Genomic DNA, 24,492 nt, shown 5'->3' with positions numbered 1-24,492 from the left:
GGAGGTTTGTCCCTTCAACAACAACAACAACAACAACAATAATAACAACTGACTACCTACTCGAGCGAGGGACAACCACATCTTCTCTGGTCTCCAAAGCCGCTCCTCGCTTTTTTCGACCAAACAGATTGAGCGCTTCTTTCTCGCCTACACTTCGTTCCTGAGAGGAGTAACCTTGCTGTCTCCCCGCTTCCCTTCCTGTTGGGCGTCTTCGGTGCATTCATTCACTTCACGGCTCGTCCTTTGATTTTCCGACAAAACAATACAGCTATTGAGCGCACCGAGTAATTCCATCCCTCCCTGGTCCAACTCGTTTTATTTCTCCCTCGCCACGCCAGTCCATTCGTTCTAGGATTTCCACATTGACCAAGTCCGATCCGATGCACAGGCATCTGTTGCATTTGCACCTACCATTCCGGGAACGAGTGATGATTTGCACTCCAATCACCAATATTGGCGATATTCTGACCTCGGTAAGTCCAAGATTTCACCAGCACTCGTCGCCCTGTGCATCTAGCATATCCAAATACCCTACATGATTGAATCTCTTCGCCAAATTCGCGACTTCGAGTACTGGGGCACCAAGCGCTCTACAATAGTCGTACCAATGGTTTGTCGACAAGGCGAGGGGGAAAACCCCAAACCAATGCGGTTCTCAGGGTTTTGGGAAGAAACTGCCCTTCAATCCGGCCCCGGTGCGACTCTGGATTCCTGACTTGTTCAAACCTTCCACTGCCTATTTCATTCCCCGTTGCAGCTCAGCAATTGTGATCCACCCACATGTAGGCATTGCGACTTTACCATCATCTGAGTCTGCTCTCGTGCGCTGCATTGGCCTGGCTCACGATATCCTGGATCTCTTGGCTCACATCGGCTTGTTTCTGTGCCTTTCACAGACTGTGGCTTGGTTACAACCTGGCACAAAGGCTGTAGTCGCATGGGAATGCTGATCGTCGACTGGCTACAAGACGGACCGCTCCCAGTATCTGTGACCATTGTGTTCATGTTCCCTGATTTTCACATGTCCTTTTTCTGCATTTGGCTAACAACTTCGAGGCAGACGAATCCGTGGAGGCTACTTGGGTGTCGCGCTTCTCAACTCGCGGCCCGATCTCGGTGGTCGTAGGACCTGTGTGGCGCCCGACGGAGCTTAGAAAGCCAATCACCAGAACATCACCAACATGAGTAACCCCGTCGATGGTAGCCTGGGGCTCTTGGCGGAGGTGATCGACCTCGTCGACTCTGAGTCGGATGATGGTCCTGGGAACTCCGACCAAGTTTCGATGCAGCAGAAGCAAACATGCCTAACCCACGTTCTTAGCGTCTTTGATGACATATGTCCGACTCATCTGGCAGGACTTGCCGAAGTGCACAACCACAATTCTGAGTACATTGTCGCCTTGATCGTTGACCAGCAAGAGAATGGCACCCCCTACCCAAAACGTGAGAATACTAAGAAGCGGAAGCGTGCGGAAACCAATTCTCCCGCAGTCGAAGAAAGTGCAGCGATCAGAGCAAAATTACACGACCCAGGGTACAACAGGATCATGACTACATCTCGATATAAGGACATGGCTGTGATACTGATCTCCCAGGACTACCCTAAGGTACCCAAGAATACGATCAAAAATCTCCTTGCACAGCATGGATCATCCGTTTTCCATACTTACACGACCATGGACGAAGCAGCGAGGAATTGGAACCCTGCGGCTCCACTTTGGATTGAGAAAAAGACGGTGACCAAGTTAGAGGTCAAATACAGCCGACAAAACATTGAACAGCTGCTCCGTGAGGACGCCTCAGATGGCGAGCTGGCAGCCCTGAAAGAATTTGTGGCTGCACGTCGCGTTCGGGAAGAGCACGAAGCAAAGGCGGCTGCAGAAGCCGAGGAAAATGCGAACATGGACAGAGCCATTACTAGTGGACAGGTTGCTGAATGCGGCTGTTGTCTCGACGACGTACCCCTTAATCGCATGGTGCAGTGCGATGGAGAGGAGGCTCATTCGTTCTGTAGGCCCTGCATGAAGAAACAAGCAGAGAGCCAGATAGGCTACCAAAAATACCAGCTCACTTGCATGTCCATGGAAGGGTGCCAGGCTGGTTTCTCGGCATCACAAAGAAAGACGTTTCTTGACGAGAAGCTACAAGTTGCTTTGGACCGCATCGAACAGCAAGCGATGCTTGAGATGGCAGGGATAGAAAGCCTCGAGACCTGCCCGTTCTGCCCTTTCGCGATGGAGTATCCGCCAGTTGAAGAAAACAAGGAGTTTCGGTGCGCAAATGCGGACTGTGAGATTGTCAGTTGCCGATTATGCCGCAAGGTGACACACATACCTAAAACCTGTGCTGAAGCTGCAGCCGAGGAAGGTCATGAGGCACGCCACACTATTGAGGAGGCAATGAGCGAAGCCATGATACGACGATGCAATTCTTGTAAGGATCCCTCCCAGACACCGCTCGAAACTGAACAGCCGAACCTGACAGATGAATCTAGGCAAAAACCCCTTTATCAAGCAGGATGGATGCAACAAGATAACATGCACTCGGTGCAGAACAATACAGTGCTATGTCTGCCGCCAGACTGTCAAGGGCTACGACCATTTCAACGATGCTACTCGTGGTGGAAAAGAAGGACAATGCCCGCTATTCGATGCGACGGAAGAGCGCCATGAAGCCGAAGTTCAGCGAGCCCAAGAGGAGATGAGAAAGAAGGTCGCGGAAGAGAACCCAGATCTGGTAATTTCTAGTATTCCTTAACCCCATCTACCTGAATGATCCTTTACCTGGAATGGCCTGACATGTACGTATGGGCCCAGTGGCCTTGGGGGTTCTATCGGTCCCAAACTAGGAAGATTTCATGGCTATTGCGCATTTTGACCCCTTCAATTCTCGTTCATATGTAGCTTTTCGTGCTGAAAGAGATAGTATCGAATGCTAACTAGCTATGCATAGGATAACACTGCACTGGACATCAAAGTCTCCAACAAGGTCCAGGAAGATGACAAGAAGCGCAAAGAAAGAGACCCCCGGTATCAGAATGAGATAAGAGGCGGTCGGCATTTCCCTATGAATTTCCTGGGCGGCCACCCTTTTGCCCTTCCATTAGTAAATGCCGCGCCGATCCGTCCCGGCCAAGCTAATGCGCCAGGACCTGGCATGCAGATGGGACAGGCTGATGGACCAAGGCCGGAGGCGCAAGTAGACCAGAACAACGGCAACGCCGCGTGGCAACAGCGACAAGGGCACTTGCATGCAGCTCAGCATGCAGCGCAACGAGCGCATCAACACATCGTGAAACAGTTGGATAATAGGAGGAAAGACTTGCTTGTAAGGTTTGCAGATCAAGCGCCGTTTGCCAGGGTAGCCATGCCTCAAGGACCACAACCCGCACGTTATGAGGGCGCGATTGCACAACCTGCCCTACGCAACATGCCGCCTGATGGAGAAGGAGCGCCTGCCAATCGAGCTGAAGTGGCCGGGCGAGCCCATTTGGGAACGCTTCATCGACCGCCTCAGACAAATAATAACCACAACAATGAGGGTCCAAGAGCTATTCTACAAGATCAAGGGGTTGGTCGAGAGCAAACCCAAGCTCGTGCTCGGTTATCTGCTGAAGCTCAGCCAGGACTTCGGCGTTATACTGAAATAGCACAAAGGCTGTTTGGCAACGACCACCCTGCAGCAGCGACTGTTGCTGCTGTTGACGGACGTGCTCCGAACCATGCTAACCGGCGGCGAGGTGTTCTCCCTGGCAATGGTGATGTTCCACGCGGTCGGGGCGCACTTCAAGAGGAGCCACAAGAAGCATTCTTTCTAGGTGGGATGGGCCCAGATGTTTTGGGATTTATGCCTCCCGCTTTCACACGAAAGCCCGAATTTCCTGGCATGCGCGAGCTCTTTGAACCACCGCTAATGGATCCAGTAGCAGTGGTGAATCGATTGCAAAGGGGCTGCCACGCTTTGCGACGGAATCCCGAGCAACCAGAACAACGACCAGGTCGACAATTCGGGGCAGTCAACCCGGCCAGACGTCAGGTAGCGCCACAAGTAGGCCCTGGGCCGGCATCGGCCCGTGGCATACAGAACAACAGGGCTTAGAGGGCATTGAGTGCTGATGATGATGATAAGTTCCGGGTGGATGAGGAGTCGAAAGCCTAAGAGGGAAGGTTGCTTCATTCGCCTTCACATTGGCCTCCTTTTCTTCTGCCACATTCTCTGTCACATTATTTCAGAAAAGGCCATCTGAATATCTGTTCTGCCGCCCTATCCACTTAATGTGCAAGGTGATGGAACTTCTTTCTTTAGGAGCGTGGCCATGTCGACGATACGGACGGAAATTGATACCCAGGTTGCAGCGTTTGATTGCATTTACATTTCTAAGCGCAGCCACGAGCTCAGCGCTTCGGTAACACATATCCTCATGCCAAGTATGACATTAAAGGAATAATGAATTCTGGACATACCATGATACCAACTGGTTTGAGTTCGTCGTGTACGTGTCTTATTAATGACGAAAGTACTGCTCAGAGACAATCTAGGCCCATTGGCAAAACACTTGAGAGCCCCAATGGTTTCGCTGCATATGTATAAGTACTTATCCCGTTCGTTTACAAAGTGTGCCCTACCGAGCAGGGATTTTTTTTTATTGAGGGGGGTTTGTGGCAATGGCATCTCTCAGCCCCCCGCCAATAACGGGACTCCAAGTTGCAACCACTGACTTATCAAATTACCTAGTGTGTTCATTCGATCATGGACATCAAGATACTTGTGCACCCTTGTATCTGCCCGGGGCCGATATCTATTTGAATAACTTCCACGACGATCACCGGAGGCCAAGGATGAATTCGCTAGTATCCCGTCGACCCCGCATACAGGCTTCTCGGCAAGTCCCATAGCCCCTCCAATCGCCGGCCTTCAGCTCCGCTTATAGAAGTCTATTTTGCACACATTGAAGGAAGCGTCGGAACAGGTGATGACCGGAAGGTATGCCTTCCTTGTTTCCATGATCAGGTCGTCATTTATCCCCCCACATCACATGCCCGGCCCGCAGCGGTCCGTTTTGTCTCTTCCGCAGCAGCAGCAGCAGCATCATGGTCTGCAGCCACCGAGTCGCCTCCTGTGCGTGTTCCTTGGCTCACGTCTGTCTCCTCCATGATGTTACATCCATTGGTAAGACAATATGCCGGCCCTTGCAGTTCGGTGTAGCGCACTCCGCGAATAATCTTCCGCGCCTCGGCAGAAGACGTATGCTCGTATTAAGTATAAAGTAGATATTGCAGGCTGTGCATCTCCAATGTCCTTGTGATTGCACTCTAACACTACAAGAGACGGGACAACGGGAGTGTCTATCACCACCTATGCTTTATATCGCAATATGGCCAGATCTTTCCACTTAGCGTACGGCGGTAGTGTTGCCCATGGGCTCGCCTTGCTCTCGTTGTTATTACTGGCGGTCGTCGGGGCCGAGGCGGAGAGAACACGCCTCAGTCTCAACCAGGGCTGGCGCTTCTCGCGATTTGAGTCGGCCCCCGACGGTCTGTCCTATGAAATCCTGAAGCCGTGGATCCTACCCTCGGCCAACGACTTCATAATCAATGGCGATCAACACAAGCGCCCCGACGGAGCGGCCCCTGGTAGCAGTGTCGAGTACACGCAGCCCTCTTTCGACGACAGCGCCTGGGAAGCTGTGGACGTGCCGCACGACTGGGCCATTAAGGGCCCCTTTGGTGCTCCGGGCATCAGTGGTGGTATGGGCCGTCTACCTTCGAATGGGGTTGGATGGTACCGACGGACGGTGTCGCTGGAGGAGGCCGATGTGGGCAAGTCCATCTTCCTGGATATCGACGGCGCCATGTCGCACTCAGCGGTCTGGCTGAACGGCGAGCTCGTTGGGGGTGGCCATTCGGCTACGCCTCATTCCGGTTGGACTTGTCGCCCCATCTCAAGGTCGGCGACGACAATATATTGGCGATACGCTTGGAAAACAAGCTGGACTCGTCCCGTTGGTACCCCGGTGCCGGTATCTACCGCAACGTCTGGCTTGTCAAAGTCGACCCTGTCCACGTGGGTCAGTTTGGCACTTTCATCACAACTCCGGCCGTCTCGGCAGACACGGCGACAGTACATCTTGCCGTCGAGGTTGAGAATAAGGGAGACTCTAGTCAGGAGGTGGAAGTCTCAACCGATGTTTTCGTCTTTGACGCCACTAGCGGCCAGCCGACGGGAGACGCCGTGGCCACTTTCCCACGATCCACGATCCAAGTTGCAGCCGGTGCGAGGCAGTCCGTCAATGAGTCGACCGAGGTTCAAAGTCCTGCTCTGTGGGGACCCCTACCATTACAGAAGCCTCACCAGTACGTGGCCGTAACAAGCGTATCGAAGGGAAACGGCACTGTGGTTGATACTTACCAGACCCCCTTCGGAATCCGTACCGTGACCTATGACACAGACCAGGGGGCATCCTGGTCAACGGGAAGAAAGCCTATATCCAGGGAGTGTGCAACCACCACGATCTTGGGGCACTCGGTGCCGCGTTTAACAACCGCGCGGCGCGGCGCCAGCTGGAAATGCTGCAGGATATGGGGGTCAACGCGCTGCGAACGTCTCATAATCCGCCCGCGCCCGAGCTCATGGAGATGGCCGACAGCATGGGAATCCTCGTCTTCGACGAGCTGTTTGACGCCTGGGCACAGGCGAAAGTCAAGAACGACTACAGCACGCTCTTCTCCGATTGGCACGAGCCAGACCTGCGCTCTTTCGTACGCCGCGACCGCAATCACGCCTCCGTTGTCGTCTGGAGCATCGGCAACGAGATTCCCGAGCAGACCAGCAGCGCGGGCGGGCGTATCGCGGCGGAGCTGATGACGCTGATGCATGAGGAGGACCCCACGCGACCCGCGACGTCGGCCATGAACAACGCGGGGCCCAACACGGACTTTGCGCGGAGCCTCGACGTGATCAGCCTGAACTACCAGGGCGAAGGCCACGGCGACTCATGGTCGAGCACCTTCCCGGCCTTCCACCGCGCCTTCCCAAACAAGATGATCTGGACCAGTGAGAGCTCGTCAGTACTGAGCACGCGCGGTACCTACATCTACCCCGTGGCCAGCAACAGCAGCGCCGTCGTGGGCCGGAGCAACGCGGGCGCCAATTATACCTCGTTCGAGGTCAGCGCCTACGAGCTATATGGGCCCTCTTGGGGCGCGTCGCCCGACAAGGTCTTCGCCATGCAGGACCGCTACCCCTATGTTGCGGGCGAGTTCGTCTGGACCGGGTGGGACTACATCGGCGAGCCGACCCCTTACGACGAGGAGGCGTTGGCACGCAGTTCTTACTTCGGCATCATTGACCTCGCCGGCTTTCGCAAGGACCGCTTCTATCTATATCAGGCGCGCTGGCGACCCGATTTCGCCCAGGCGCATATCCTGCCGCACTGGAGCTGGGGCGCCGAGCGCGAGGGCAAAGTCACGCCCGTCCACGTCTTCTCCTCGGGCGACGAGGCGGAGCTGTTCGTGAACGGCAAGTCGGCCGGCCGGGTCCCGCGAGACCCAAAGCAGGAGTACCGCTTCCGTTGGGACGACATCGTCTACGCGCCCGGCGACCTCCGCGTCGTCGCGTACAAGGACGGCCAGCCCTGGGCCGAGGACACCCGGCGCACCGTGGGCGCCGCGGTCGGGCTGAACGTCACGGTGGACCGCGCGTCGATCGGGGCTACAGGCGAGGACTTGGCTTTTGTCTCCGCTGCTGTGGTGGATGCCAAGGGAGATGTCGTGCCGGAGGCTGCGAACGAGATTACATTCTTGGTTAGTGGTGGTGCTGGGAAGATCGTCGCTACGGACAACGGGCAGCCGACTGACCAGACGCCGTTTCCGTCCAAGACTCGGAACGCCTTTAGTGGACTGGCTTTGGCCATTGTCAAGGGCAAGGCTGGACAGACAGGAGGGGTTGTGGTTGAGGCCAAGGCAGATGGTTTGGAAGGGGGCAGTGTTGTGATTCAGATTGGTTGAGGACCCGGTAAATATATATATATATATATACGTATTGATCTACTTTCCGGATATTATTGGCGCTCTGATAGTTGAGGGAGTAATCACCATTCATATGGTCTCGTACGACAGCGACTTGCCATCTCCCATTGACTAGGTGCTTGTTCTAGGTAGATAACTCATTCGCAATCCTCATATCTTTAAGAGTCTGAGTACTTTGGTTCGTAAGGTGCATATCGCGACTATAGACCTCTAAGTCGAGTGCTGACGATTGGTAATGTGGGTTCTGGATGAGGTATCTTGGGCAGCAGTGCCGAGGACCACACCCCCCCTTTTGTTGGGCTTGAAGTCCCGCAACCACGGGCAACAGAGGCAACGCACAGCTCCACGGCATTTAGCCACGGCAGTCTGCAAAGACGATGCGGTGATACTCGAGGATGGAGGTCACGACGGTAGCTTGCACGGTGTGGTGCTTCGAGACAGCAACAGAGGCACTCATCTAGTTCTGGCAAACTTCTCATGCCATTTGCCTCGTGCAATGGGCTTCGCGGTCTCTCCTGTAGTGTCGAGAAGCAGTTCGACGCTTTCATGGATTGTGGAGATGGCCTTCAGCTCCGTTGCCCCTGGCTGGGTAGCCGGGTCAGAGGCATGTTCCGATGACGACGACGACGACGCAGGGGCAGGAGCCAGGAGGATCAGGGCGTTGGACGTGTTCTTCTGGCGCAGACCCCAGGTTTGGCCGCCGTGCTTAACCACGGCTGAGACAGGCGAGGACTCGAGCTTCAAGCTTTGTTTGCATTGAGGTCAATTTAAACGGCTTTGCCATGGCGCGTGGACGTCGAGCTAGAGACTTACACGGGTGGATCGTCGGATTCCAGCAGAGCCAGCAGCTCGGGCGGCAGTTCCAGGAGCTTGTAGCCTTTCCCATCCGGAGCGTGGGTCAGCGGTATGCCTGTGTTATCCTGGCTGGACATGGTTCGCGGTGGTCTCTTTTCTTTTCTCTCCTTTTCTTTTGATAGCCGGTAGGGTTCTCTAGCAACGGCCAGCCTTTCTTTCCGGGGTTTTCTGTCGAGGCGCGGTGCAGGTTACATACATCATACGGTGCGGGTTGATTCCCGCTGCTAAATAGAGAGCATACCGAAGCGAGACGCACCAAGCCAGACCCGAGCAAGATGGAGGATCCGCTCTGAGGTTCGTGCCCGTCAACCCTGTACGACTGTACCACCTCCAGGGCTTTTAGGCGTCCAGTAGGAGCTATTAAGAAGCGGGGTGAATGAAGCTCTGGCAACCGGTTCAAGCAAAGAAAAGAAAGAAGAAAAAAAACCGCGTTCGTGTAATACCATGTTTTTCTCTGCTGGAATAAAACAGAGAAAAACATTGCAAAGACCCCGAAGCTTAAACACTTTTTCTCGACCGAATTCAGTTCGTTTCCCATGGCAGACATTGATTGATGTCCTGGATCCTGGGACGGTTGACATCAATCAATACATACGTCTCGCTCTCTAACCTGCCTATGTACTTATGTACATGTACCTACCTCTCTGGATACCAATCAATCTTCACCGCTGGACTTGGGAGAAGTTGCTCAGGCTGGCTGCGCACCACGCTGGATCTACCTAATAGATAACATGACCAACTGTTGTCAAATACGGTCATTGACTCTTATTTACTCGTGATAGCATGAAAGGAGCGCAGCCGACTGCAGGATTTCATGCAGTAGTAGCGCTCCATAAAAAAAGCATGTAAACAATTCGATCCATCCCGCATGCAGCTTTGAGCAATTCCCAAGGCCCAAGTCAGTTGCCCCGATAAGTCAGTAGGTAACAGGCTTGCAAGGTTGCAAGGTAGCAAGCAGCAAACACGAAAAGCGGGCTTCCGCCCAACAGGCAAGCTGCCTGTCTTGTCTTGTTTATTTGAGGCTGGCACCAATGACTAGGTACCCAATCCAGGACGGTGTAGGTATCCAGGCCCGTGCAAACCCAAGAGCTCATCTTTTTTTTTCCTTTTTTTTTCTTTTTTTTTTTTTTTTTTGGCAAATACAATAGGCGCGACGTCAATCGCCGAATCCCTGCAGTCCAAACTGTCTCTCTCTGTCTCTGTCTTGTCGACTGTTTCACTGCATCCCGTCAAGTCAGGGTCGAGTTGGCGCTATTCTGTTGTTGTTTTCCTTCTCGTCGCTCGTTGCCGCGTGTAAACACCGCCGCCCGCCCTTCTCCGACCACACCACACCCTCATCGCATCCTTACTGCTGCTGGAATTAAAGTGCTGATCCCCAGCACCGTCCGGAATCCCATCCTGGCCAGCATGAACGAGGCCCGTTGAAGCGGCCATGGTTCGCGTCACCGAAGAGCTGGCCCTGTCGCCAGAACATGTCACTCTCTATCGTACAACCGACCCTCTGCTAGGCCATCTCCCGATCCTGATCTTCCACGGCCCCTCCACCACGGCCAACTACACCTTCAACAGCTCCCGCGTCCAAGTCCATATCTACACCCTCGCCGGCTTCCAGTCCTTCCCGCGAGTCACCATATCGCCCAATTCGCCCTTCTACAATGTCGTCAACCATCTCCCGCGCGAATTTCAGGTCGACGAGATCTACCGCGCTCTCGCCTTTGGTCTGTACAAGTATTTCCACGAGTTGCCCGAGGCCGTCAAGAGCCACATCAGGCAACAGTTTCCTACCACCAAGGGCCGCCGCCCCGGTTCCTCGCCGACTCTGTTTGGAGAACAGCATGCCGCCGATATCGCCCAGACCATGGTTAAGTCCGACACTTCGGCAGAGGTCGTCCACAAACTCCACATGGCACTGCAGACGCAACATATCAGCAATGTCGACATTGACTTGGTCCTTCCGCCAGGCTCGATCATCCCTCTGCGGCCGGGCGAGGAACTGGAGGGACTGGAGGAACTACCCGAAGATGAAGACGAATTCATGGACCCTACTTTGCGCCAGTACGGCATGTACACCCCGTTGATCAAACTCTTTGGGGAGCCCATGTTCTTGCCCACTTCGAGGTTAAAACGCGCACCTTCGAAACCAACGGCACTCAACAGATCCAAGTCGTTTACGAAAGACCAGAAGTTTGAGCTGCGGAGGAAACTGGCCGAGCTGATGGACACGGAAGAGCGTTACGTCTTCAAGATGAACGAACTGGTCAAGCATATTGCGGATGAGTATCGGCAAAAGGCCAAGTCGAAGACCACCGGCAGCTTCAGTCCAACGGCCGAAGATGTTGAGAGGCTGTTTCCCAGATCGTCCGACCGTATCCTCCAGGTCAACACCGCATTCATGCAAGAGTTGCGCAAGGTCATGGATGACACTGAGGAGGAGGCTGTGAAAGACATAGAGTCCGGGACCACCACGAGAGTGGGTGTTTCTAACAGTATCATGGGCAAGTCCAAAGATCCTAGCGGTGCTATGGCCATGGCCAAGGTCATGATTGAGTGGTTCCCTCAATTCACCGACTGCTATCAAGACTACATTCGTGCAAGCCAGAATTTCCCGCAGCTCATCACGGCCTTTGTCGGCAACCAGTCAAGCTTTTCCCAGCGAGTGGCGGCCACGGGCGAGCAGCACCTTCGCTCGATACTCATCGAGCCGGTCCAGCGACTTCCGCGATACAGTCTTGTTATCGATCAGATTGTCAACTGTCTACCAATGACACACCCAGCTCTGCAGCCAATGCTTAAGGCCCGAGATATCATCGCAAACATTTGCTCAATGGATGAGCCCCTAGCGGACAAACCCCAAATCACCACTCGGTTGCGGAACATGATAGAGAGCTGGCCAAGTGATCTAGAGCCTAACGGAAGACTGATAATTGCTATTGACTTCTCGGAATTACCATCCCCGTACCAAGCTGATGCGCCCATTGACATTGATACCGGTGAACGAGCCGGGATTTTCTTGCTGTTCTCTGACTGTATCGTCATGGTTAAAAAGCTGTATGGGGGAACATGCATTCGCGGGACCTGCTCCGGGAAATCGACAAACCTTCAGCACAGGGGTTGCTCATGTCCATGACCAATGCTGCAGGCGGTCAAGCATCGTACGAGCTTGCATTTGCAGGATGGCATGCTCTTGAGAATGTCCGTTTCACAGAGTCGGCTGACGGGCGGCTCGTTTGGATGACTTCAACCAGGGAGATGAAGGGTGCTCATGCTGGAGAATATGTCCCCAACACCGCGGTAACGTCGCGCTGTTTCCTCCTCCAAGAGGCCTATGAAGGAAGGGCTACCAAATGGCTTGAGGACGTCGTCAAAGCCCGGGTAGAAGGTCGTTTTGGTGAAGCGGAACGGGAAAACCCAAGTTGGTCCCTCAGGTCTGTGCGAATGCCTGATACTGGTCTTGGTATTTTTGCTGCTGTGTTCCAAGAAGGATTGGATCAACTGATCGAGGGGCGCAAGGAACCTGCTCCTATTCGCATTGTAGTGGATCACGAGAAAGGAACGAAGCAGTCGCCCATTGGACATTATGGCGTGGAGATCGTTTCCGACGTGAAAACTGGCGATATGCAACGCAAGATTGTTCTCATCACGGTAGGATTGAGCGGCAAGAAGTCTACAGACGATGTTGCTCTTGAAGACTTCTTGCCTACTCTCGCCCGGAGAGGTAAGTAATCCCGTACTCCTCCGAGTTCGATGCGTGATGGCTAACAAACCTTAGCCATCCAACTTCTTAGCACACAACACAACGTGTCCAATCCCGGACTTACACCCGCACTTGTCAATTTTCACACAAAAAGTCCTGCGAGGCCTAAGCCTCGCTAACCGTGTTGAGAAGACACGCTTTTTCCTGGCAACCTCTCCTGTCAAGATGCTCACCAGTTTCTTGGGCGGTGGCAACAGTACAGAGAACCTCAACTCTCCCAAGCTGCAGCCGCGCACCCCTGTGACGCCGCTCTATCCTCCCCCGCCTCTTAGCAGATCCAACAGTTCAGTCAAAGATGCGCCTTCCTTATACGGGTCAGCTAGGAGTCGAGACAACATCAAAATAGGGGCAGACGACGACAGGCCTGAAAACCCTCTTGTTCGACTTGAACAGACATTTACTGGTTATATGGCTAGCCTCCATAGCCGGAAGGGCAATTTCATTGGCCGGTTGATACTGAACAGGGGCGCCGTTGATGAGCTGACCGTCAATGACCTTTACAACAAGCTCATCGAGAGTCCATTTGACATCGATACGAGCTCAGACCTCACCACCGACGTAGTATTTGTGGCTTTTGAGAAGTTTATAAAAATTGCGTGGCGCGAGCAGATGGGGCCGATCATGTCCATGAAGGCTCTCGATGCGCTCCAGGCGCGAGCGGCAAAGAGGCTCCCGGGCGATTTTGCGGACTTTGTGCATTTCCTCTTTTCCGACATGGCACCTCAGAACCGGCGAGCCTTCACTGCACTGATCAAGCTCCTAGCCGATTTACTCGATGGCTGCGGCAACGACGGTGACCGCGGTGCTCTCACCCTCGCATTTGCTGAGCTTCTCGTGGATGATGGCTCTGCCCACAACTACATTAACCTACTCGATCTGCTCGTAGATGACTGCGACCGGATTTTTGACACGGGGCCTGCTGATTTTGGTCCTCTTCTTCTTAGCCAGGCCGGTTCAGCTTATGAGTCAATGAATTCGACTACTCGTAGTGTGAAGTCGCACACTGGCTCATTGACCTCAAACGCTTCTTCGCTACGCCGAAAACTAGGTTTCGACACGCTGTTACGCCAGAACTCCAAGACAGAAGCTGACACGCGGTCATCCGTCTGGCGAAGCTTGAGCAAGCATGGCGGTGCCAATGGCAGACATCCCGCCACAGGAGAGAGCTCGAGTCTGTCCAGGGCCTCTGTAGCCCGAGCCAAGTCAATTGATATGGGAGTGCCGAACATGCCGAATAAGCTACGGCGGCCCGGCTCAAGAGACAGGCCCCCTATTGCCGGCGCATTTGATGATTCCTTTGCGCGGCCATCAAGCTCCCAGAGACTTGAGACTATCGGGGAACCGGAGAACGAAGATACGGCTGGCAAGACCCCCAAGAGGAAGCGGCGGAGCTCACTATCAGATCTCAAGTCCCTTATGGCAGCCGCAAGCCTCGAGGATGAGGAAGACGAAGACGAAGACGACGATGTCGAACCTGATCCAGACCAATTGCCGCCAGCCCTGCAGCCTTTGTCACGTATGAGAGAGACGTCTCAAAAATTTAACTCTGGGCCCCGGCTTCCTTCTCCGACAAGTCGAATTCCAACACCCCCTAGCCGAGTTAATTCGCCATCTAGGATATCTACGAACCCTCCATCCAAGATACCCATAAGCCCCTTGATGTCGCCAACCAAAATGCCTATGAGCCCCGCAACCAACGGTCGCCCAAGGCCACAAAGGAAAATCTCTCGGAATCGAGTCTTCAAACCGTCAAGAAGACCTCACCAAGGACGGGCACAGGAAGGTTAAAGGGGCATGGACGCGGTCTATCTACATCACAGATTCCCATGCTCAAGTCATCACGGAGATCACCGCCTCTCGACTCACCCCTTTCGCCTGAACGCCCAACATCAAGCCCGACGAAAAACAATTCGGGTAAATTACGGCTTCAGTCACCACAGAAGCTTCGGGAGCGTCTCCAAACCGAGAAGCAAGCTATCGAGTCGGTCGATGCGAATTTGCAGTCAGAATTGTCCAGGATCACTGCGGATATGGCCCGCATGAACTCGTCGCTTCCTCGATCTGCAATGGCGGAGATCAAATCGTTGTCGGAAAGCATGGCCGCGCTGGAAACAACTATACCCAGTATGGTTCAGGAGCTTGCGAAGCAACACGAGAAGCTGCAGAGAGATATGGATAATACGCTTAGAGCGACGGAAGCCAAGGTGAAGGAGATTGACCAGCTCTACAAGGAAAGCACAGCGGAGAACGAGCTTCTGTACGAGAAGTTCAACACGGAGCTTGCGCGGATTGTTCGGGCGCTGAAGGGCAAGAGTGGGGAGAAGGAGGAGATCATGACCAAGATGAGGGATGCGACAGAAGAGACGGCGCGGGTCAAGAAGGAGAATGCGAGGCTGAGGAGGGAGATGGCCAGCCTGCGCAGTATGATCAAGGGGGCAACAACCGACGCCGTCTAGAAGGCCGGGTCACTGTTTAGGAGGTTGATTAAGCGGTTGGCGTTTTGGTTGCTTTGGAGAACGGACAGTGCCATCACATCAGAGCGGCTCGGTGGGCGTTGGAAGGCGAGGCGTTCTGATTAGAAGCTGTTCAAAAGGTGGTTGGCGTAGGCCTGTGAGCGAGTAATGAAGGGTTGGGGATGACCAGTATCATGACTATGAATGAGTATGACCAGCCATGAAATGAACGATTATTGCAATATCCTATACCCATCCCTTTTACTGTACAGTAGTAGCACCATAACGATGCAGTACGCAAAGACAAGGAGGATGACTAGCCTGGCAGAGCTCGGTAGAGAGTCGAGTCTCTGGCTCGTGTCATGTCCTAATGCAGAGTACTTACTTATCATGACTACCTCGAGGGCCAGGAGTAGTAGCAGGTGTGACATTCGATAATGATGGCTTGAGCCTATGCGGGTGCCGTCCAACCTTATGATCCAGCCTCATCCTCATCCGATGCTTTGACGGAGACCAGGCGGTGGAGACGGTCTTCCCCTCACTTGCGAGCCGCCTGGAGCCATAGCTTACGTCTCCTTGACATGGGATCAGCGTCATCGATTCCCCATGTGATGTTTCATGTGCGGGTTATCCCCAAAGCATTATGGTCGTAGGCTCGTAGCAGCAGCGGCGGCGGCGGCAATGGTAGGAAGCTACCAGAAGGAGACGAGTGACATGGTATCTCTATTATATAAATCCCACCCCGACTCGCGGATAGTCAACGATCTTCCTCCTCCCAACCCAATCAAAGCTTGCTCGTCATCGCTATACCGTTACACTTCCATACTATATCGCCTACTTAGCTCGCACGCAATCCTTCTCGCACAAGAAACACTGTCCAAACAATACCATATTCAACATGGGCTGCTCTTGCACTTCTTCGGGCTCCTGCTCCTGCGCCAGCTCCGGCACTTGCCAGTGCGGCAACGAATGCTCGTGCTCCAACTGCCCTGTAAGCCTGAAGTCCCGTCTTCTGCTGCGGTATCCGTCCGTCGATGCGTGCGATGTTGCCGCATTGGGAACCGATGCGGAGTGCTTATTGGAGGGATCCATTGTTAACCTTGTCGGTTATATAGAAGCACTAAAAATAGTTCAACGATCGAACCCACTCTCGCTCACTCAAGCCGTACTTGTATTTACAGACTCGTTGGCGGGAAGCTATGTATGTCTAGGATGGGAGCATTAGGAAGAATAGGAATTCTCTTTTCCCAAATACCATCATCGATCTTCATCCCAAGTTTCATGAACCAACTGTCGATACTGAGCAGTGCATGGATATTGTAGCCTTGCCAGTCAAGATGACTTACATTGTGTGACTCCTTGGATATCCATTCGTAGAAACGACCATTGGTCCAGAAGACGCTCCGTAACCTTTCCTTCCGTGTGATTCTCATTTTGAAACAGTACCGCATGCAAATGCTCTCTTGGCCAAAGTAGTAACGTATTGCGCAACTCCAGAGTACAAGCATTGCCCAAACGCCTTCTTGTAAAGCTCGAGATAAAACGCTACCCTGGTACTCCCTATCTTTATTTTCCAACACATCAAGTCATGATCGTGTACACTACGTGATGGAAATCGGTGGCAGACACAGCCACTTCCACCACCCCCTCCTTCTTTCTTTCACTAACCATCGCGTTGCAATATCAAGCTAATGACGCGGGGCTCCGAGTCTCTGTGGCCCCCGGGCGACGGTGAGATCACCGGCCTTGGCACCTGCGGCCCGTTGTTCAGGAGGTAGCGATCCCGAGGGTTGCCCGTCGCGACGCGGATGGGGAGCCGCCGGCCCCCAGCCTCAAAGTAGTACGACACAGCAGGCGCCTGCTCGATGTTACGCACGACAGGGATAATCTTTCCGCTACGCCGGTCGGATATCTTCGAGTCCATCCCCGTGCGATCGTCGAAGCCTGATCCGTGCATCGGCTCCAACGGCACCACTTCGCTGTAAACCGAGGCGGTGTAGAACGAGGCGGCGGCGTTGCCGGGTCGTAGGGCCCGTGAAGAGTAGGTGTCGTCGCCCTCGCCCAGGCCCTTCCCACCCCCGTAAAGCTGCGACAGGGCCACGGTGCTGCGATTGCGGCTGTAGCCGCCTATAGGGGCAGTGGCGATGGACATAAGGTGATGGCTGGCGCGCTTCGACATGCGCGCCAGACGCTTCTCTAGGACATCCAGGTTCTCGCGCATCTCAGCCCCGTCCCCGCCGTCGAGCACGAAACGCGACTCGAGGATCTTGTCCATGCTGTGGTGCTTGATGAAGAGGCTTGCGAGGCAGCCCATGCAGGCCATGGCTGTCATAACCCAGAAGACGCCGCGAAAGCCGTGGATGTAGGCCTGAATGGCACCAATACGGATGGGGTTCTGTGGCGGCATGCGGTCAAGCTCGGCCACATAGGCCTCGGCCTCATGGGCGATGCGCTCGGGCAAGCCGAGGTCGTCGAGCTTGGACGACATGAAGTTCTGGAACACGGTCCCGCCCACGGCCACGCCAATGGACATGCCCAGCGTGCGCATGAAGGCGTACATGGCCGCCGCGCGCCCGCAATCCTCGGGCTTTGAGATGGCCTGGATGGCCACGTTGACGCTCGTCAGCATCATGCCGTTGCCGGTCCCGAAGACGGCAAATATGGCCGCCCACAACGCTGTGCTAGTGTTCTCATCCAGATCCTGAAGCAGGCCGCAGCCGACGGCTGTCAGGATCAGGCCGATCCATACGGCCCAGCGGAAACGTCCCAGGCGCGACGCGAGAATAGACACCACGATGCTACCCGGTACGAGACAGCAGGAAACGGGGAGCAGGTTCACGCCCGATTGCGTTGGAGTTGTCGAGCGCACTGCCATGAAATAGAACGGGACGTAGTATAGAGCGCAAAATAGCTACAGACAGGATCAAGAAGAGTCAGTTACTACCTCACAGAAGATTATAGTATTTGCCTTGGTTCTTTGCAGGGCGCGGGAGACTCACCAAAAAACCCTGGGAAAATGCACATGTATACGCGGCAATAGCGGACCTGTTCCCGAAGATAGACGGCCGCAGGAACGGCTCGCGCGCACAGCGCACCTCCCACACGATGGTAAGAAACACAGCAGCCGTCCCCGCTGCCATTGGGATGATGACCTGGTTGCTTGACCAGCCATACTCGATACCTGCCCACGAGAGGCCGAGCAGAAAGCTGGTCATACCGCCGATGAACAGAAAGCCGCCGACCCAGTCGACGCGCTTCATCTTGGACACGAATGTTGACTTTTCGGCATTGAGCTTGACAAATATTGGCACGGTGACGAGTCCAATGAGGCAGAATGGAAACTACAGGCAAGCAGGGACTTGGTCAGCCTCCCCGTTTAGGAAGATGGAGCGGGGCAGTTTTCAAAGGAACTCACATTTACATAGAAGCACCATTTCCAAGTAAGCTTGTCGACGAAGACACCGCCGATCAAAGGTCCTATTACACTGCCAATGGCCCAGGCAGCCAGCACAATGGAGAAGTACTTTGGGCGTTGCCGTAGAGGGACGATGTCTGCGTAGATGACCTGGCCCATCGTGATGATGCCCCCGCCGCCGATTCCCTTTAGAGTTCGACCAGCAAAGAATACAGTGAAGTCTTTGGCGATGGGGGCGCAGAGCGCAGTTCCCATTGTGAAAAACACGACCGAGCTGAAGAGCATCTCTTTCCGGCCGAAGATATCCGATAGCGCTGCTATGAAGGGCTGGAAGACGGCGCATGCCAATAGATACGAGGTTCCGGCCCAGAACGCATCTATTGTCGAGCCATCCAGTTCCAGTGCCAAATTCTAGATCCGTCAGAAACAGTTGTCAGCTTGCTGGCGGTGATGGTCCAGGCTTGGGTACATACCGGTAGTACGGGCACGAGAACGGTGGCATCGAGAGCCACCATGACGGAGACTACAGCAATCGAAATCATGCAACACCATTCCTGCCGCCGGGGCGTCCATTCCGGGGCAGCAATGACGGCGCCCCGTTCTATGGATTCTGATGATACCGATGACGATGATAGCTTCCCCATGATGATCCGAGAAACGAGTGTGAGCCTCGGGAGAGGAAGGAGGGCGCAGAACAGAAAGGCCCTACTTGAGTAGAGCAGGCAGCAAAGAACGACAGGAATGGGAAGAAACGAAAGGAAAAGAAGGCTCGCCAATGCTTGCGAGAGACGCTGCAACGGAAAACGACGGCAGTCTCGCAAACAAATACGAGCCGGGCGAGGCAGGGAAAAGAAAAGAGGGCAGCTCCCCTATTTTGCTTAGGGCAGCATCAAAGCGCCGCCACGCCTGTGACACATGGCGGATGGGGATGGCAGGGTCTTCGGCGAGATGGATAAGAAGCGAAGATGGAGCTTTGGCGGAATAATTACAGTTGCATTTGTAATATCTGGCCGTGTGCGTCGTTGCTTGTCCTGTCGGCCGCGGCCTAGCGGAAGGTGGCGCCGACGGCGAGATGTCTAAAGGGCTCGTTGCAATTTCTGCTGGTATTAGATCGTTGATTGATGTTGAGGGAGGCTGGCTGTGGCTCTGTCGGGTTTGCCCTCTTTTACTTCAAACTGCTTGCAGACGGCACCTGATGCTTCGTTCGATTTGGTTTGTGCAGGTGTTTCCAAGGTTGTTGCTCGGATGTCGGCTTCTAGATCCTCTCCGGGCTGTTCCTTCCCCCTGAGTTGTTTGATTGCCAGAGCACCCAATGGCTTGGTCAAGCTTCACCCGCCGCCGCCGTCGTCGTCGCCCCTCAAGCAGCGCTCCTCTGGATGCAAGGAGCACACACTCTCTGCCACGGTTCGGGAACGTCTTTCAGGAACGCACAGGCTAAGCATGCACCCCTTTTGGAGGCAGCTTACTTACATGTACACACATACTGCTCTCGCTCGGTAATGGGCATTGGGCATGGTGGAAATCATACAGGATGCATTACGCCTTTAAACAAGTTTCACACAGACACGCCCCCTATTCCGCCCAGGAAAACGGCCAAGGCGAGGCCGTCCCTTTTGCCTATACATTCAGAAGCCGCCATATCTTCGCCCCTCTCGCATGGTACCCTCCTCTGCCCACTGGATTTCCAGAAAGCCTTGGCTATTGCTTCCCGTTTTGGCCGTCCATTCTCGCCACTCTTATCTTTCCGTTCGTGTCTATCACTGCTATCACTACTCCGTCTACCTCTTAGCACACAACTCCTCGCTCACAATGGGCCACCCATCAGAGGAGAACAAGTTCATACCCGGCTTTACGAGGCTCGCGCCCTCCGTCTGGGTCCAAGACCGGCATATGCCGACCCTCTCCAAGAAGGCCCAACTCGAGGCCTTTTCGGGCGCCGCCTTCCCCTTCAGCCGCCAGGGCACGCCGGCCATGGTCCTCATCACATCCTGGACGGGCGCCCTGCCCAAGCACATCACCAAGTACACCCAGGTCTACAACGAAATGTACCCCTACACCCCCATCATGGTGGTGACGACGACGGTCGACGACCTGCTGATCTGGTCGACGGAGAAGAAAGTGGCCGCCCTCACCGCCGCCGTGGGCTACATCCAGGGCCGCACGAGCAGCTGCTTCGGCGCCTCGGTCCTCGAGGGGGGCGGGAGCGGCCGGCCAGCAGCCCAACCTGCTGCTGCACGCCTTCTCCGAGGGCGGCTCCAACAAGGCCGTGTGCGTGGCGCGGGCCTACCTGGCCGCGACCCGGCAGCAGCTGCCCGTGGGCGCCTTCGTGTTCGACAGCACCCCCGGGACGGCGCGATTCATGAGCAACGTGAACGCGTTCAAGCGGTCCCTCCCGCAGAACTTCCTGGTGCGCTCCCTCGGCGTCACTGTCGGGTTCGTGGTGCTGGCCATCGCGTGGGTCATCATCGCCGTCTGCGTCGGGTACGAGAACAACACCATCAGCAAGACGCGGCGTGCCCTCAACGACGAGGGGCTCTGGCCGTGCGTCGGGGTCCCACGCTCGTACGTCTTCTCCGAGGCCGACGACCTCATCTGGTGGAAGGACGTCGAGGACCACGCCGAGGAGAGCGCCCGCCGCTTCAAGATCCCCAGTCTCGTTGTCCGCTACAAGAAGACGGCGCACTGCAACCATCTGCGCGAGGACCCGCAATACTACTGGAGCGTTGTCAAGATGACCTGGGAATCGAGAGACGTCGAACGGCTCGGGTCCTTGTGATTCAGATCCACGTGGTATCCAGAGATAATGCTGAGGACGTAATGGCGGCGGTGGTTTGATGTGTCGAGCATATCGGGTTATACAGCGGAGAGTGTTCAGGAGTTCGTGTTTGCTAATCACGAGAGATGTCTCGGTCCTTCGGAATTATTTTTGATGCATACTGGCGTATAGTCGAGAATAGCAATAGCCTTTTGAATTCTCACATAGGGCAAATATATTGCCCTTTCTTCATCCCCAACAGGATCATGCTCGCTACTATGAATAAACAGGCCCAAAAAGCGCAGTTCCTCTAGTAAGACTCCTAGTCGGCCTATTCTATTTCAAATGGGTCAGCCCCATCATCGTCGTCATCCTCATGGCGCATGGGGAAATAGCTCGAAGAATGGGTTTGCTTTGGCTCGTCATCGCCATCGTCTTCCTCGTGACCCTCCGGTAGAAACCCGCCGCCCATATCCTCGTCTTTCTCCATCATGGCTCGCAAACCAGTATCATCGTTATCATCTGGGCCGTCCCCTTTCTGAGCACCCTTGCCATCATGGCGAAAGACCTCGATATCCTCAACATCGGCGTATTCCTGCTTGAGTCGATCGGCCACGCGCAAACCCATGATGAACTTACGCCAGCCGCTCAGGGCCGCCTTGCGTCGCTTCTCGTCTTCTTTCCGCTTTCGCTCCGCCTCGTCCTTCTCGAGCTCCTCGAGCACGCGTTTCTCGTGCTCCTCGGCAACGACGACGCCATGTATGACAGGCACGGCCATGCGGTGGCCGAACTCGAACCCGACAACGGCTTCGGCGAAGTCGATCCCGAGGCGTTTGCAGACCTTCACGGTACCACGGTACGGCACGTGGACCGCGCCTTCGGGGCACATGTGCTCGGCGAACATGTCGATGTTGCCATAGTCGTTCTTGGGGATGACGCCGTCCTTGATGGGGTCTGGGATGATCCAGTCGGTCTGGTCGATACTGTAAAGTGGCTGGAGCACCTTTTCGCCCGTCCGCGCCTCCATCTCGGCGATCTCGCGCCGTCGGTTGGTAGTGGCGGCGCGGTACGGCGCGTGCTTCAGGGGCTCTGCGTCGGGCAACGGTGCACGGCCTTGCTTGTGCCACGTCTCGGCGCTCTTTACTTCAACCACATCTTTTCGGAGGTATACGTCCTCCTCTTCGACCTTGTTGCCTTTACCTTTGTTGCGGAAGACCTTAACAGGCACTGCCGAGGGGAGCAACGCTTCTTCCCGCTTCAGGTGCCTTGCGAGTGCGTACTCATTCGACTGTTTGTAGTACTGCAGAGTCTCCTCGCCCTCCTTGACTTCCTTCTTCTCGGGAACAGCCGGCCTTAGATCTGTCGACTCTTCGAGCTCATCAATCTCGTCAACAGGTTGCTTCCTACTACCGCGAGCGTAGCCGCTCATGATTGTCTTGAACCAGTCGAATCCCTCATATCTCCTGACTTTCCCGTGTTTGTTATAGACGGGAACCTTCTCCACAGGCATCCTGAAGCCTTTGGTTCGCCCAGGGTACAGTTGCTTCTTGAGATATCGTACAGTAACATCCTTGGCCGTTCCATCTTGCGAAAAGCCAACCACATAGGCCATAATTTGTTTGGCTTTATCAGCCTTGCTTCCGCGAGGCTCGAGAGACTCAACGAGTTCTCTGTTTGTGCCGATGACAGACTTGACAATCGCATCAACAGCCAGATACTTATTCGTGACCGGCGACAGAACTTCAGTCCAGTAGTGTGGAAACTCCAAATCCTTGTCAAACGACTTGGTTGGTCCCTTCGACCTCGGGCGGTCAAAGGTGACCTCAACTACTGAATCATCATCGCTTTCTTCGCTGTGGGGGTCCGCAAACTCGTCTGATTCATCCAGGTCCATCGTCAAAGCATCGGCGTCGCTCTTGCGAGTACGTCTTCGTGTTGGTCGGGCGGGAGGTTTTTTCTTCTTGTTTGTTGCATGAGCTGCTTTGCCGTTTGTAACAGTCTCTTCTTTCCCACTGGTGCTCGCCTCTTTGGCTGGCTTATCCTCGCCGGCTTCCTCTGCCTTGCTCCAACCGAAGCCCAGGCATTGTAGATTCGCCACCATACGGGCCACAAGACCAAGTCCACGCAGAAGTGCGGTAAACAGTTGAGCGCCGACATCCCGACTGCCGTTACATTCTTGCGCGCAAACCCGAAATTCCTCCAAATTTCTGATGCGTTCACCATACTTCTCGGGGTCGTGTTCTTCGTTCTCGTGTCCTCCCCGGATCTTGGCCAGCCTTCTCATATCCATGTAGCCAATCTTCCTCAGCCCTGGTTGCGTAACTCGAAACCTTTGCTTCCACCACGCATTCAACGACTTCATAAGCCTGAAGAGTGGATCACCGTGGCTCAGGTCAGGAGCGCCTTTCTCGAGCCTTTCGGCAGCTTTCCCCCAATCCCTCGTAGGTTTCTGGGCTGCTTGCTTTCCTTTCCCTTTCGACGACTTCAACTGCGGCTTTCCTTTGTCGTTTTTCTTGTCCTTGGGGACTTCATCCTGGGCCACATCGAGCCCGCTACTTCGTCTCCATCGCTCGACGTCTTCCCATAACCGCGGCGGCAAGTGTGATATCATAGTAGCTTGTACTTCCTGGTCGCACAACCATGAGTTCCTGATGGAATTATGCCACATGAGAAATTGCACGTGCATACAATGAGTGAGGACTCGAGCTTGTTTCTCCTGTTTTGTCGGCCCCTTTTTGCCCAAATTCGTGGACAGGGGAATTTTGTCTTGGTAAAGAGTCAGCTCCAGATCTCCCGATAGCACCGGATCTGCCTGGCGTTCATGATCTGGTACGTCCTCGAATTCCATGTCATCGTCGTCTTCCGACTCATCCACGGTCTCGTTGCCGATCTTCTGTCTCTTGACTGCCGGGACATCTTCGAACTCGGCGTCCGAATGAGAGCTGAGGGAGCTGCTGTCGCTTGGACCATCTTCATCTTCATGCATTTGCTGCAGGGCGGACTTCGTTTTCTCAGCAGAACGTTGCTTTGCGCCCGCATCCAAATCATCAAACAAAGTAGATTTGCGCGGTACAGCTTTATTCTTCGGTGTAACCTGTGCCTTCGCATTGCCTTTCCCCTTGGCGGACGCCTTTTCAACACGTGCGCCCTTCACAGGTGACCTGGAGCGCAACCGTTTGCGAGAAACGTGAGGTGGCATTTTCCTGTCGCGTAAGAAGCGAATGGAAGATGCA

General features: G+C 54.6%; 8 protein-coding genes across 8 annotated transcripts; 4 read left to right on the top strand and 4 right to left on the bottom strand.

The window, feature by feature from the left end:
• Positions 1-1,181: 1,181 nt before the first annotated feature.
• Positions 1,182-3,649, top strand: PG986_005447 (uncharacterized protein; the record flags this gene model as incomplete). The annotated part of the gene is made up of 4 exons (XM_066841669.1): positions 1,182-2,433; positions 2,495-2,736; positions 2,953-3,327; positions 3,365-3,649. The coding sequence occupies 4 exons, from the start codon at positions 1,182-1,184 to the stop codon at positions 3,647-3,649; spliced, it is 2,154 nt and encodes a 717-aa protein (XP_066701531.1).
• Positions 3,650-5,374: 1,725 nt separating this feature from the next.
• Positions 5,375-8,006, top strand: PG986_005446 (uncharacterized protein; the record flags this gene model as incomplete). Its single annotated transcript, XM_066841668.1, has 3 exons — positions 5,375-5,887; positions 5,947-6,353; positions 6,449-8,006. 3 exons carry the CDS (start codon positions 5,375-5,377, stop codon positions 8,004-8,006), a joined length of 2,478 nt encoding a protein of 825 aa, XP_066701530.1.
• A 474-nt stretch (positions 8,007-8,480) lies between these two features.
• Positions 8,481-8,959, bottom strand: PG986_005445 (uncharacterized protein; the record flags this gene model as incomplete). Its single annotated transcript, XM_066841667.1, has 2 exons — positions 8,481-8,772; positions 8,841-8,959. 2 exons carry the CDS (start codon positions 8,957-8,959, stop codon positions 8,481-8,483), a joined length of 411 nt encoding a protein of 136 aa, XP_066701529.1.
• Positions 8,960-10,314: 1,355 nt separating this feature from the next.
• On the top strand, positions 10,315-15,092 carry PG986_005444 (RhoGEF domain-containing protein; the record flags this gene model as incomplete). The annotated part of the gene is made up of 4 exons (XM_066841666.1): positions 10,315-11,872; positions 11,929-12,597; positions 12,668-14,152; positions 14,278-15,092. 4 exons carry the CDS (start codon positions 10,315-10,317, stop codon positions 15,090-15,092), a joined length of 4,527 nt encoding a protein of 1,508 aa, XP_066701528.1.
• Positions 15,093-15,730: 638 nt separating this feature from the next.
• Positions 15,731-16,181, bottom strand: PG986_005443 (uncharacterized protein; the record flags this gene model as incomplete). Its single annotated transcript, XM_066841665.1, has 2 exons — positions 15,731-15,781; positions 15,978-16,181. The coding sequence occupies 2 exons, from the start codon at positions 16,179-16,181 to the stop codon at positions 15,731-15,733; spliced, it is 255 nt and encodes an 84-aa protein (XP_066701527.1).
• A 571-nt stretch (positions 16,182-16,752) lies between these two features.
• Positions 16,753-19,148, bottom strand: PG986_005442 (MFS general substrate transporter; the record flags this gene model as incomplete). The annotated part of the gene is made up of 4 exons (XM_066841664.1): positions 16,753-18,000; positions 18,089-18,430; positions 18,505-18,915; positions 18,978-19,148. 4 exons carry the CDS (start codon positions 19,146-19,148, stop codon positions 16,753-16,755), a joined length of 2,172 nt encoding a protein of 723 aa, XP_066701526.1.
• Positions 19,149-20,313: 1,165 nt separating this feature from the next.
• On the top strand, positions 20,314-21,280 carry PG986_005441 (uncharacterized protein; the record flags this gene model as incomplete). The annotated part of the gene is made up of 2 exons (XM_066841663.1): positions 20,314-20,688; positions 20,723-21,280. The coding sequence occupies 2 exons, from the start codon at positions 20,314-20,316 to the stop codon at positions 21,278-21,280; spliced, it is 933 nt and encodes a 310-aa protein (XP_066701525.1).
• Positions 21,281-21,590: 310 nt separating this feature from the next.
• On the bottom strand, positions 21,591-24,458 carry PG986_005440 (Rad4 transglutaminase-like domain-containing protein; the record flags this gene model as incomplete). Its single annotated transcript, XM_066841662.1, has 1 exon — positions 21,591-24,458. One exon carries the CDS (start codon positions 24,456-24,458, stop codon positions 21,591-21,593), a length of 2,868 nt encoding a protein of 955 aa, XP_066701524.1.
• Positions 24,459-24,492: the final 34 nt, after the last annotated feature.

Source organism: Apiospora aurea, assembly GCF_038362705.1.
Source record: "Apiospora aurea strain CBS 24483 chromosome Unknown utg000004l_segment0_segment0, whole genome shotgun sequence".
Taxonomy (NCBI): Eukaryota; Fungi; Ascomycota; class Sordariomycetes; order Amphisphaeriales; family Apiosporaceae; genus Apiospora; species Apiospora aurea.
Note: the sequence above shows the minus strand (reverse complement) of the source record. Positions and strands in the feature narration are given on the sequence as shown.